Genomic DNA, 15071 nt, shown 5'->3' with positions numbered 1-15071 from the left:
TCACCATGCTGTTTCCAATTCATTCAAGTGAGTGATTCCTGATGTTCTTACATGTGATACAATTCATAAATTAAACCCGAGAGAGCAGTTGAGGCTCACCTGATGAGCAGGTCTCGCAGGTAAGCAAACTCACAGTGTGCAATATTCTCAACTGGAAAGAAAGACAGGGGAGAAGAAAAGAAGAAAGAAAGAGGAAGTTAGAGACATTACAACAATCCTGGAAAGACGTTTCAGCAGCAACAAGGAGAAAACCTCTTTATTGAAGCCCACTTGCAATCCCTTAACCCACCACAAGATAGCAATGTTGCTCACAAGTCAAATGAAGGGCACCCTCTGTCATCTTCAGCAATTTTCTTAAGCCAAGATAACAGACTCCTCCACTTTGGAGCAATTTAATACATCTTACTGTCTCGGTGTACTGGAGGACTTAAAGTGAGACATTTTCACAAACTCCCCATGACAAGCTGCTGGTGCCTCCAGTAGGACAAACACATGTTTGAATTATAGATTATGTCAAGAGTGTAAATGAAAAAAATAAAAATGAGGGTGCTTTTGATGTAAAGCTTTGAAATCCAGGGGCAGGAAATTAAATTCTCTTTGAAAGGAGGGGAGAGAAATGACTGCTGGGTCTGTGCGTGCTGATTAGCGTCGTCGGGGGAACACATTACTAACCTATAATGAGCTGCACTGCTGATGTCTTCCACCTCTACTCTACTTGAAAAAAGCCTCAAGTCCATTAAGTAAAATACAACATATACACATGTATATGTGTACATATATATATATATATATAGATGCACATATACAATATATGTACATGCATGCCTTCACTTTGTTACTGTTTTACCTCCGTCTCAAAATATCTCAACCACACGCACTTAAACAGTTTCCTCTCCACATTTGATGTATAGTCTTAACATCTGCCCTCTCCTCTGAGGCCTAATTTAACAACAAGTACAGAAGCCTTCTTTCTTTTTCTCACCTCAGAAATGTCATTGTTTTTAAGAAGAAAATCGGTCGTGTTTCACATGTTGACCTACAGGCAAGTAGCATGTAGATGTTTTCTTCTTCTTTTGCTTCATCGGCAGTCCGTCACAGGGCCACACAGAGACAAACAACCTTTCACTCTCACACCTAAGGTCAGATTTGCTTAATCTAAATCTGCATGATTTTGGACTGTGGGAGAAAACCGGAAAACCCAGCGAAAACCCACACACACACACACATACAGATAACGTGCAAACTCCATGCTGAAGGTCTTCTTGCTATTATTTTTTTTTTAAATAAACACGCTTTCTTAATAAATAATCACCAAGTTACAAATATAACAGACAAGTAACCATAAGTATCTGAACTCCTGTTCAGACGCCTAAAGCTTCGCGATTTGACCAGTGCCATGTTGACAAGACGCCACCTGCAAACAGGCATCTATTCGACGATACCAGCTGTCGATCACGCTGGTCCCTGATCATACTGTATGTCCTTTAACCTCTGTTAACATGATGTCATTTACAAAATTGACATTGTGTGGTATTGAACAAGAGCTGCAACTAGCCATTGAGACCATGTCTCCAACATAAGAAAACATACAAATTCTTTTTTTTTTTTTTTTTTTACAAATGGTATGAATTAAAAAAATAGTTGATTATTACTTGATCAATACCTTTTTGTTATTTGTTTAAATTGTGTTGAAGCGTAATGTGTGACCGTCTTTTTCGTCTCCCAATCCTATTTTAATCTCTTCCTCCTGTCTCAAACATCTCCCTGGTTACAGCCGCACAAAGACGTGTGTAAACACACGTCTGTGCGTCAGAAAACAGAAAGTCCGACTTGCCGGCCAGATTTTAAAGCTGCACTTTGCAACTTTCCACATGTTCAAGATGTGAAACTGGAGCGTTGCGTGAACAACATCATTTAACCGAGCACCATGATATTATTTAATAGGGGGATGAAGTAAAATGGCTGCCTTGGCAGTGTAAAGAACAAAGGGGTGAGCGACATTTATGACTGAATGTTTGTGTATGTTTTGCGTCTCATCATTACCCTCTATAGTGCCCCATTTCGTTTTCCTCCCCAGAATCCTCTTCCCGTTCACCTGGTACTCGTGATCACTGCCCACGACAGCAAAAGGGATCATCTCCTGTTGAGTGAACACAGAAACAACAGAAACATGGTGAAACTTGGCTTTTGTTTTGTCCCAAATAAAATAAAAGAGACAAAATACACACGGAACACAGGTGTAAATGTGTGACTGCAGCACAAAGAGCTAAGTGTGAACTCACCCTGATTTTGTCATTGATCATCCTGTCCTCTGAATCCTCGTCAAACTCTTTCTGAGGGTAAACGTCGATCCCATTGGCCCGCAGTTCTTCTCTAATCTGTAGCACACACAATGGGATAAAGAATCGTTACGGCAAAGTGGATAAACATGACAATAAGAACATCATATCTTCTAAATCCGCACATTTGAATATTGCTTTATCAAGAGTTGAGGCAGATAATAGTAATCTGTTGTTCACAGCACTTGCCCAGCAGCCACTTCTCAGGTTACTCACTCACAGTAATATGTAAACACTACTGATGCTGGGACTGAAACCTCTTTGTATGCAGCTGTGAGTTTGGACCAGAAACAAGACTTAAAGATGCTCTAACCCACTGGATTATTTATATAAACACTTGGTTGTGTTACATGCCCGGTGTTGACACTAACCGGTCCCTAATATTCTTATATTAACATGGAGATAACAAGGAGGTTAACCACTCTCAGGAAAAAAAGAAACCCAAATATCCAAACAGAGGAGTAGTTTATTTATAAAAACGGCCACCCCGATTCTCTCCATGTCTTTATAACAACTGAAAACTCAGGCAAAAAATAGACAGACAAGCTCCTGGGAGAAATGTCCTTTTAATGAATGACTGTTGACTCCCACAATTACTACTCTGACAATTTCCACTTGGTCCTTGATCAAACACTTTCATTGTTTATCCTTGAAAGCTTTCTCATGGCTACATTATAGGACACAGACCAAGTGCAATTCTACAGAAAAGCCACATCAACTGCTGGGTAGAGGAATGCGACCAGACTCTCACAGCTGTACATACTGAGGCCCAACATTTAATACAAGAACCTCTCTTATTCAGTTTGCATGTCAAGTAGCTGGAGGAAAAATGGGATGATGAAAAAAAAAAACAACATTTGGCACTATAGGATTTAGTCAATAATCTTCAGGGTCATACAGAGCATGTGCGGCCAACCAAAACAATTCGGCAACAGGCCCTGTGGCTTCCCTTCACTGCCAGGGTCTGGTCCAATTCCTGCCTTCGTCTTATTGGATGGCGTTACTGGCAACGGAGGGAAAGTGGTAGCCAAGACACCCATGGTGCATCTACCTCTCTAAAATGAATAAAGCTGCTAAAGAAGCTCACTTTTTTTTTTGGAAGGAGGGATGGGTAGATAAAGGAAATGATGGAAGGCAGCAGGTGGCGTGCTGCCTCCCGTGGACAGAGAATTATCAAACAGAAACATACTGAGATGAAGACGCGGTAGAGGCAGTTTAAGAGTCTGTGGTAGCAGGGAAAGCGTTGATAAGGGGCTGAGGGTGACAGTGGAGGATTATCAGCCCAAGGAGTCTCACTCTCACCTCAGGTTCATTAGCTACGAATGAGATTACCACCGCATACAAGGCCAGAGAAAAGGAACACAGAGCAACACATGCTGTTTTCCTGCTAATCAAAAACCAGGGGATAAATCAGGTATTCAATTCATCCTCAGGGCCGCGGGGACTGATATCGGAATCATGAGTTTCAACAAAACAATCGGAACAAAATATTCTCCTCCTGCTATTTGCGTTACGATAACCAATCCAGGGATTTTGACCAGTATTCAGACCGATAACAATACTAAGCATCATATCTGCAAATCCCTATCATAGGTAATCGATCTATAAACACAAATGATCGACCATGGATGACAACTGGGGGATTGAGAGGAGACATATTCCGGAAACCATCATTACATCCAATAAGAGCAACAGCAGTGTAGTGATCACCACGGCATACCAAGCCACAGAAGGGAGTAACTTTTGCTACTGCTAAACAAAAACCAGGGGATCAAACAGGTTTTTATAATTCTTCCCCCGAGGCTCCATGGATCAACACGACCAAAAGTGGTGGCACAGGAGGAAAATCAGGGGCGTGTTTCTACCAAGTGGAACGGTTCAATTTGGTACGGTACTTATTTATTTTGCTTATCTATTAGAAATAGTACCAAAATAACCAACACCAACGGTTCCATTTTTCAGTACCCTTGCCTTGGGGTACCAGAGTAATGGTACAGTCTGTTGAGATGTTTCTATTTTTACTAAACCATGGACCGTGTGAATAACAAACACATGAATATTCCAAAATACTACTTTCCAACTTTTTAAATTCTGGTCATGTTTCAGAGAGGACATGGTGTCTTTTTTTCAGTCCTCTCTGGACTTGGCCGACTTGTACCAGTGACCCAGTAATTGGCTATAGTGATGAAGAGCCCGCCTGCTCAGCTGGCAGTGGGGCAGAGGTTTCCCGTCTTGTAAAGTGGCAGACTTGGGGGGGAGCTGTGGAACGCTGCTCAGTAAATAAAGATTTCAAATAAATAGTTCTTAAATGCTTCCGTATGGACGAAGCACTTTACAAAGATGATACGGTGTTTCCCAGGATGGGTACGGTGTGGCTTAGCCCAGATGGCCTTTGTTTATGGTGCCTGGCACCACTCACCGTCTGTTTAAAGTAGTCTCTCTCCTCCAGGGTGAGCGTGTCAGCCTTGGCAATGACGGGCACGATGTTGACCACTTTGCTGAGGCGCCGCATAAACTCCACATCCAGAGGCCGAAGACTGAAGCCGAGAGGAAAGAGACAACAGAGTACAGCGTCAGTTTCACGACACACAGAATGCAGAATGACCAGATTCTACGTTTTCTGCTTTCATTCAAGTGACAGAACTGTGAGAACCTCAATCCAACATGGACCATGCTGTGGCACTGTAGAAATATTCTCTACTGCTGGACTTGGATTACAATGTATAGTAGGATATGAGTGCAATGGAACAGAGCAACCACAAGGAGGCAATAGTGGTCTATTGCAATACAGACTCTACCCCTCATCATATTGCATTAACATACCCTGTTTTTTCTTCTTTCCTGAAACCACTTTTCTCCTCCTCAGTGTGATTTCAGTAAACTCTAGATGAGCTTGCATGTTTGGTGTAAGTGCACTCTTCACATTGTTTTCTTTTCTGTAACAGCTCTGTCATTGTTACTAGTTAAAAAACACTGGCCTTGTGTCACTAGTTCTATAGTGCTGTTCTGTCCCGGTCTCTCCCATGTCTCTCTCCATTCCTATCTCTGTTCTCTAAGCTTCTTTTCTGTTTCAACACTGCGTTGCCTGCAGTGGCTCCTCCAGACAGACTCCCCTCACGCCGTCTGCTCTGCCCTCCAATTAGCCCGAGCCAAACCAGGCCAGCATGGTTCAAAGAGCCAGCAGCAGCTGCACGAGATGCCTGGCTGCCTTTTCTCAGTGAGTGACAGGCACGTCGCAATGAGCCGAAGATGAAAACACACGGAGGCGTGTGACAGGAAAAGGGTGAACAGAGATGCACAGAGGTAAAGAGGAGATAAGCGATGCGTTCAGTGAAATAGAGAGAGCTTTAGATTCCATGCATTTTTCATAGGACGAGAAGAAACTCTCTGTGTGAATGTTTATCCCCTCTAAATGATGTAACTGCATATGTGTACATCCCATGTTTATGCATTATATGCATGACTGAGCATACACACACATGCACACCAACATATGTCCTACGGTCTATAAATGTGCACGTGTGCACGCATTGCACAGATGCACATTTATAATGACATGTTTACAAAGAAATAGGAAACAATATTCTCTGAGGTCAAATGTGAAGAGGAGTGACCCCATCTACCACTGTTCTTTCTCAGTAACAGTTCAGAAACCAGCTCTCAGTTTGGCGAGCGTCAGAGCACAGACTTTTATTTCTCAGCAAGGAATGTTAAACGGGGTAGTAAGAAGACAACCCAGGGGGCAAATGGTATGGCTGACTCTGCCATTATCGGAAATGTCTGCTGATGCCAAGAGTGTACTCTGCCTCATGAGCACAGTTCATCAATCTGAAACCACAGACGCAGCTTAAAAGTAAATTTCCAACATCCAAATTATACCGGAGCCTCGATAAACACATATTCAAGATGCTTCAAACAAGACAATACAAGAAACTGCCTGTTTTTCCCTTTAAAGAGCTACCAGGGTAGTTCTACCGCAATTTTTCTGCCCGTCATTCTTGGACAGTGGTCAGATGGCAGAGGTATTCAGAGGAAGTCTATGTAATTGGTAACAGGCCTTCGTTTAAAAACTACAATTGTTGTGGCACAAAAGAAAAGCAAAAAGACCCAGCAATGTTTTCTCTCATGAAGCAGGATAAGATATGTGGGAGGACAAGGAAACATGTCCACCGCAGAGCCAAGTGCTCATATCATGTTTCTTTTGGGTTCAAACTTATTTTTCTGGGCAAAAAAGAAACTGATTAAACGGCACGTAGGATAGATCCTAATGTAGGGCACTCTAAGTCTGTCTAATCTAAACATACATTTATACATATATATATATATATATATATACATACATATATATATATATATATATATATATATATATATATATATATATATATACATATATATATATATATATATATACATATATATATATATATATATATGTATATATATACACACATGGAAATCTGCCTACTTTACTGTATTAATCTCTGTGTCAGGCTGAAACAGTAGCCCCAAACACGTCTCATCTCTTTCGTGCACACAACTCTCTTCAGTGGTAAGGAAGACACCACTTCCTGCCAGATGTTTGCTTCTTTGTTTTTGAAATTAAAGAGCATGTTCATGTATTCCTGTTTCAGACGTGTGTGTGTGTGTGTGTGTGGATACTGACACTGACGGACAAGGGCACTAGTACGAGACTTAAAATGGGGAGTGGTTTGGGTGTTGCTGACCTGAGCAGCTGTAACAAAGCTGACACAAACAAGTGTTAGCATGTCGACTACACACTGGAGTCCACTGTGCAGCTTTACATGAACCGGACACACACACACACACATACACACACACACACTCACCACAACAGCAGCTGCGGTGACATGAGCGGATGATGAGGGGGTCTGTCAAACACTGGGACACACACACACATCATCCCCCACTCACACAGAGAAGACTCAAGTGGACAACTGTTGAGTTACCCGTGCACAGAAATATGAAACATCAGTGGATGGAGCATCACTGAGATACGGGGTCAAATGATGAGAGCACAAGTGTGTTTACAGTTGGTCCACAGAAGTGTTTTGTGTGCCTCTATCTACATGTGTACAATACACGCACGGGCCAGATGCCTCTATCAAGCCCAACTGCTCTGAGCGCTGGTGTTTGCCTTTTGGCATCTGCTGCAGTGCGTCCTCCTTGACCCCTCGGTGCACACAAGGACACATGACTCGTCACAGTTAAACTGGAGAGATTACAGGGCCAGCTGGAGGAAAATGGAATCTAATCACTGGCAAAGCAGCAGGAGAAATGTTGCTTTTTATCACTGGTGAAGTGTCACCGAAGCAAACGTCACGTAAGTGAAGCAAGCGGCCTCCACCTGGTTATTTAACATAACAAGAGACATGTGCTCTGCCACGACACTGTGTCTGCGAAGCCTGACATTGCTGCACACACACGCATGACATTAACTTAGCACTCTTTACACCAAGGACAATCTACTTTTTTTTTTCAGTATATTCACGTTAGTGTCTGACCACAGTCATGTTACACTTCACAAGATAGAACAATAATCAAATCCAGACTGCTGGTATCCAAATTCAGCAAAACAATATGCTGTTAATGGTGAATACTCAAATCTACCACTATCACTTAATATCCAAGATGCGTCACTCTCTACACCCTCACTGTCGTTTGAATATCTCTCTCTACCTCTCTCCAGTTTGAGAACTTTAGGGTCCAATTCAATTACTTTGTGTAATCCGACTCTTCTATTGATACTTTAGCGCTGCTGAGGACAGAATGAGTTCCACATGTGGTCATTGGAGAGAGAGAGAGACATGAAAAGGACGAGCTGGAAAGAGGACATAGCTAAAGATCTGTGGAAAGACAATAGGTCAAGGGAAAAATTCCCAAAAGGCCTGAATCATCTGAGGCTGTGGGAGAAACGGGTAAACAAAAAGTGCGGCACTTAGTCAGAGGAATTAGCGTCTCTTTGATATGTTATCTCACCAGTGGCCTGTGGGAGGAATGAAGTATATGCAACAGTGCACCCTGGAGTCTGGGATCCTCTTCTTTCTGTTGATGTGGATTTCCTCCTGCAGGTAGGCTTCATACTGATCATTGATGAACTTCATTATGGGCTGCCAGCTGACGAAGGAAACAGTAAACACATGAGAGCGTGCAGCCTCGTTTTAGGCCACCAAACATACTGCAAACCTATGGTTTCTCAATATAGAGCAGTCACTACACAAGCATAGTAATGGATATAGTATATAATTGCTGTTACTAAAAAAAGTAAAGAAATTTAAACATTATTTGTCAGACGAGATAAAAGTCCGATATTAGTCCCACCATGGTGAAATTTACAGTGTCACAGCAGCAATGGCAATAAAGATAACGGTAATAAATAATAAACATTCATTTTGGTTCCACACAGTAAAATGCAAAAACAGACAACACAAAATAGAAATAATTATCCCTTGGATGAAAATATGGATTTCTTGAAAACATGTTATGTTAAGTTCACCACAAAACAATATATATTTTAGATATTTGAATGCAGAAAGGTTACATATTATATCTTTAAGATGTGGATATCTCTACGTTACAGTTTTATATTGCATTAAATGAGGTAAATGAGTTTTTTGTTAAGCCTGTAAAATTGTGATTTATTAAAAGTTTTTATTTTAAAAGGTTAAGATAAAGAAAATACTAACTTTAGTAACAGCTACTGAGAACGTGAGATTTAAGATGAAGAAGTTAACATAGTCCTTCACTCACCAGTTTTCATTGTTGATCTGATCTCCAAAACCTGGAGTGTCGATAACAGTCAGCTTCATCCTCACTCCCTTCTCCTCAATGTCTGGATGAAGAAAATGCAAACATACATAGAAAGATGACAAATCACACACGTGCTACATTATTGATACAAATTAAAGACGCAGGCTAAATGTTGTGAATTGGCCTACCGTGACTGATGGACTTGATCTCGATGGTCTTGGGGATCCTCTCCTCTGGGTTTGGCTGAACAGATTTCCTGCTCACCTTGGATTTGAACAGGGTGTTCATCAGAGTGGACTTCCCCAGACCACTTTGCCCTGATCAGGAAGACACACACACACACAGGAATTAGAGAAACTGAGATCTTACTCATTCGCGGTTTTAACCCGAGACAGTCACAAGGACAAAGTCTAATGCAGTTAAAACACAAATGTTTCTTTGAGGGTTCTGAAGGCAGAAAAAGGAGAAAATATGCACAAGACAGTATTCATTTCATTAACGTGTGCTTGCATGGATGCATCACATGTTAATGGACAGCTGCAGGGTCAGATTAACAAGCTGTGGAGGTCAAAGGGACAGACATATCATATAGACCCCCCCCACAAACACACTCTCTCTCTGTGTAGGGTCTACAGTACAATATTCAACCATCTCATAACCAGTTCTACCCTGCTAACCCTGCACAGGACTCAAGCTGCCCCCCCCCCCCCCATTGGCGGGTTATTTAAGCTGCAACGCTTCCCCATCTCTCCCTCTGCTCATTAGTGCTACTGCTGCTCTGTGCTGCTGTTGCTGCTCATGCATTTAGCCCAAGCATCACCCCAGTATCCACCTGCAGGCTCCAGATGTGTTTCAGATGCTTTCCTCTGCACTCCCAGATATGTCGATATGTCAATGTAACATTATCTGGAGGGAGCGATTAAGTTGGAGCCTGAACGCAAAAAAAACATGTTTAACCATTTGTAATCTGATTCGATAAACACGTCGTGAAATTATGTATTGTCTGACTGAAGTACTATTTATACACAACTCCAATAGTGATTTCACATGACCTCCTTACACAACACACAAACACAGTCCATTTGTGTGTCAGATGTCAAATATTCAAATACAGCAGACTTCTATTTGAAATGAAACATACAAGAAGGTTGCAGGTTGTATGGTTTAGAAATTTCTGTTTAGTTCATACACTTGCGAAATACGAAATTATTTGTGATTCACAACACACACTCCCTCTGTTCACAGCCCCACGGGGCATCTACAGTGGTGTGGGTGTGTGTGTGTGTGTGTGTGTGTGTGTGTGTGTGTGTGTGTGTGTGTGTGTGTGTGTGTGTGTGTGTGTGTGTGTGTGTGGAGTTTTTGCCAAGTTTCCAGGCTCTCTGCAACATTCCAGGCCTTTTTCTAACCACTCACTGTGTGTGTGTGACATACACTCGCACACGCTCACTCTGTGTGTGTATTGTCTATGTGTTGTCTGCTCAGTGCCATGCATGTACACACACACACACACACTGAGACACCCTGACTGTCCTTCCTGTGTGCAGCAAATCAGAAGGTCAGCTGGCTGAGGGCAGCGATTAGGCAAATACATCTCAAATAGTCTGAGGCTGCAGCTGCACTAACATGTGTTCTGTTTTGAGGGGTTCCACTCATTTTGGACTGGTATTTTATTTCATTTCTTGCAGCACTAACTCAGAGAACACTGACAAGGCAGGACTAAAAAAAAACAACAACAACTTTCTACTTAGCCTGATTATATTTATTTGACTTCTTGAAGTGGCCGCTAAGTGTAGCAGTAACAAACATTATTTTGTCATATTCAATTTACATAAATATCAGACTAACTGAATAACATGCAATGTTATTGATGATTTTGGACATTTGAATTTATAATGATAAATATAACGTTAGAACTGTTCGAACTATACTATCAAATTGCAATACTTGTAGAATTGTGCTTTGAAATCCAATTGGTAAGTAGTGTGGTTCATTCAAATCGTGACAAAAGCACATCATCCCAGGTCTACTCACAACTCAATCAGCCAACATAAACTACCTTGAAACAAAAGTTTAAGTTCAACCCTGTGTTATTTTAGAATTCTCTATCTTCTTAACCCTTGACCTCCTTTAAATAATCACACTTTTACAAGAGCTTGGACTTGAATAAAACCAATAAACATTTACAGTAACAGGATATGTAAAAACAGATTGGTAGCTTTTTCTTATAATTTCATGAACTAAGTAGAAAGGGCAGGTTAGTACTGGTTTATATAATTTAGAAATCTGACTCCACTGAGGTGTTAGACAAGTATCTGCGAATGCCTGGAGAACTTGACATGTTGCTAATCAACTAAAGATCAAAGTTCCCTCTCGCAATCAACATTTTATTCATGCCGATTTAATCTCATCTTTCATCTCCTCCATTGTAAACATTTGTGCAAAAAATGTCATGTTCTATATCCTCTGATGACACAATTGTTTTGTCCTTGATAAGATTTTCTATCCAGTTTGGCTCTAAAAGTGATTTTAGATCCTGTTTGGCATCAACGACCACTGAAATACTGTAGTCTTTTAAAAGAAGAAGCAGCGGTCACAGGCCTTCTTCCAACTTTAAAGTCGTGTTCTCCTCTTCCATCTTAAGGGCCTGAAACAATAGAGGATGGTTTCTGCCATCCTCTATTGTTGCCTATTGTATTCACCTCTCCACATCTCTCGGTTTTTTCTCCCTCTGATCCAGCTCCTTCTGTGCTGGCATTTTTGCACAGCTTTTCTTTCCTCTCTGTCCTTAGTCTTGACTCGGTTTTCTGAATCAAGAGTCAAGATCTTGGTCTTTTCTTGGTATCGATTAACTTTGATATATTATGTGACACCATGGGAATGTACCACGGCCTGTTCTGAGCTATTGCTTAATCGTATTGGCAGGTGTTTTCAGGCCCTGCAGGGCAGAGTTTTGTGCAGAGAGCAACACGGCATGTCAGCACATCTCAAATATGGATATTATTCCACAGTATAGATGTTTAGCTGTCACAGCGTATGAGGTGCGAGACTCGGGCGTGTTCACAGTTGTGGCTTTAAGCAGCAAATGTGAAATACGTGCTCTGTAAGAAAGAGTTTTAGTGAGAGAGTGAACGACATGACTGCCTTTAACCTTTCTCAGTTTTCATGATTGTGCACACTGACATGTGTCTACTTGTGCTGCTCTGACAGTGTGGTCCACTGGATGTGTAAGTACTAATATAAGATGACTGTGTCGTCTCCACTTTGTCCTTCTGTTCACTAATAATTAAAAAAAAAAAAAGGAGGTAAAAGGATGATTATTCCTCTTTCTCAGCCTCCTTTTATTCACTAAAGTATGTATGCGTTTATCACAACACGGACACAAAGGAAAGAGCTATTTTCAGATGGCACCACACTGGCTGAGCCCATGTGTTTGACATCCTGACGAGAATGTGTGTTTCTGTGTAAGTTCAGTGCCAACTCTTGAGTGAACGTACAGTCTTACTCTGTCTGTGCTACTTGCTTTGTTCTACATTTCGTTGTTGCGGCCTAAAATTGAAAACGTTTCTAATGGCTCCCGTCTGATCTTTTTTCCTCTGAATTCAGTACCGACTCGACTGCTGTAAACATAAGACATTTGGAAACAATTACAGCTGCAAGTCATCATGGATACACAGCCGTGTCAGTTGAGATTGCAGCAATGACGCGTAATCGTCCTCTGTGTCGGGGCTGTGTCTACATAGCGTGGCTTTTTCATTCATATTAGAGCAGTAAGGTGATATTCTCTGCTCTAAGAATAATACATTTGTACGTGCTTAATTTAGACACCTACGTCTCTATACAGAACCCACTCTTGGAAACTACAGCAATATTTTGGGCAGTGGTTTTCAAACCATCCAGCCTTTAAACCCACTTTTATCCCGAGTCATTAAGAAATAATAAAAACATACAATAAGGAGAGAAAAGTGCCATAAGTTAACTTTGTCTTCATAAGCCAAGTGCCTCATTTCTAAATGGCATTTTATTTTTGACGGCTTCATGCTTTCACATGCCAGCACACAACACGCTGTGGTTTTGGCTCTCTCTGTTGTCATTAGTGTAAGAAAACACATATTTAAAGTAGTAGGCGTTGTGTTTTTGCTTTGCCATGTTTACAAACGCATGAATGTGCATGGACTCCCGAGGTGACAGACACGGTTTTGTTTTTCACGCACACATCTGCGACCCACTTAGTTTAGCCCAGTTATGAACCTTTGGGTCACAACTCACCAAATTAGATTTCGGTTGTGGTAAAGTTCATGAATATGAAATCACTTGGATTCGGTAAAGGACAAATTCTTTATGGTTGTGGTTGAATACAAAAATGAGTTGACACCAATTTAATAACTTTAAATAATTATTAAGATAAAAAACAAACAACGGTAGTTGTTGTAGTTGCTACTGGCCCAGTCCCAGTGTGTTGCACGCTGGTTTTTATTGGCTTCCACTCTGATCAGCATTAGTGGGAACCAAAGACATGGGTGATCATGCTCATTTCTTCTTCTGCTGCTTATTTTTTGGCAGCAATGCGTCACTTCCAGTTCAATGCTGGCATGTGTGTTCATTTCCTGGCCCCTATAACAGCCATTAGCCATTAATGTGTGTAGCAAACCTTGCTCAGTGCTCTGTATTTTTTTCTTTCTTTCTTTTTTCAAATCAGTCCGATCATTTAAACAATTTATTAAAACAGAGACTGAATTAAAAGATGCAAAACAGTAATGCAATGGGAATCCTTTTTGTTTAGCTGCTTCACCTGGGTTAAACATCCAGGGTTTAGCTGCTAATGTCAGTGTGAAAAAGGAAGAGAAGAAGTGTTGTTTTTTTTTCCATTGTTCCAAGGTTTCGGGCAGCCTTTTATGTTTTGATTATTGACTCTTTTATTGAACGGCGTTGATGCCACACTCACCCACAACCATGACGTTAAACTCGAAACCCTGCTTCATGGCCTTCCTCCTCATCTGCTCCAGGATGGCATCAATGCCCACGTAGCTGAAGTCACTGCCATGGGTCTTCTCCCCCTTAACCTGAGGAGTGGGGAGGTGGGGCTTGCTGGACTCCGACATGTTGCTGTGACTCAGGCTGACCTCTGACCCTGAGGGACACAGACAAAAAAAAGAAGAGTTGAGTCTACAACTTAAGAAAGTTGGCAATGAACCGACACCAAGTTCAGAGTGATATAGGGTAAGATACCCGTCTAAGCAAGTTGGTTTCCTGTGTGAAACAGGATATACCAGACCCAACATTTACATATGCACAGTCATTTTCATACAAGACATTACTGAAAGCACTAAAAGCACTAAAAGCTCACCATGTGCCAAATCATTTCATTATCTGCCAAAATAACAGGGAGGCCCACACACACATCTCCTTAATGTAACACCAACTCCAAACTTCCACCACTTCCTCAACTATGAATGAGAAAGATCAATAAATCAAACTGGTGGAAACGCAGCTTTAACTTGGACCAGCAATGACGCTGTGTTAGCAACACCAGCAACTGTTCTGAAGCAACTGAGGAGTTGAAGAAGAAAACGCTGCAACTGTAGAACAGAAATGAATCTCCCCATTGTCAAACACTTCAACCACCTACAAATCCCGGCTTACCTCACTTGAAGGTAAATCAATTGGTAGAAGATCGAGGGTGCGTGCCAAAGCACAAGCAGACCAAAAACCTCTGCCAAGTGTGCGAGTGTGTGCTTGCAGGAGCATCAGCAGCAGACGACTCGCACACTTGAAGTGGGAGGAGACAGCGTTTCCTGTGCTGTGACAGAAACCTGTGGTAGAGTCTGTGTGAGGTTTTCACTCAAAGAAACTACAAAACCACAGACAAGCAGGTTACATCGGAAACTGGAGGAACACTGTCATCCTGACTACAGTGTGTCCTTCTCTGTCAGAGACTTGAATAAAGACAGCTACAGTGTAACC

General features: G+C 41.5%; 1 protein-coding gene across 6 annotated transcripts in view; it reads right to left on the bottom strand.

The window, feature by feature from the left end:
- septin9b (septin 9b) overlaps positions 1-15071 on the bottom strand; it is a 67199-nt gene that overhangs the window by 2616 nt on the left and 49512 nt on the right. For 5 of the 6 annotated variants that reach the window (XM_058640622.1, XM_058640624.1, XM_058640623.1 and 2 more), the window contains 8 exons: positions 14053-14238; positions 9299-9427; positions 9111-9192; positions 8340-8477; positions 4759-4876; positions 2283-2378; positions 2044-2140; positions 100-151 (listed from right to left, as the gene is read on the bottom strand). In XM_058640622.1, the coding sequence (XP_058496605.1) occupies positions 100-151; positions 2044-2140; positions 2283-2378; positions 4759-4876; positions 8340-8477; positions 9111-9192; positions 9299-9427; positions 14053-14238 (898 nt within the window). Of the gene's footprint in view, positions 1-99; positions 152-2043; positions 2141-2282; positions 2379-4758; positions 4877-8339; positions 8478-9110; positions 9193-9298; positions 9428-14052; positions 14239-14750; positions 14851-15071 lie in introns of those variants that run through there. The other variant, XM_058640627.1, reaches the window with a different exon arrangement.

Source organism: Solea solea, chromosome 10 (assembly GCF_958295425.1).
Source record: "Solea solea chromosome 10, fSolSol10.1, whole genome shotgun sequence".
NCBI lineage: Eukaryota > Metazoa > Chordata > Actinopteri > Pleuronectiformes > Soleidae > Solea > Solea solea.
Note: the sequence above shows the minus strand (reverse complement) of the source record. Positions and strands in the feature narration are given on the sequence as shown.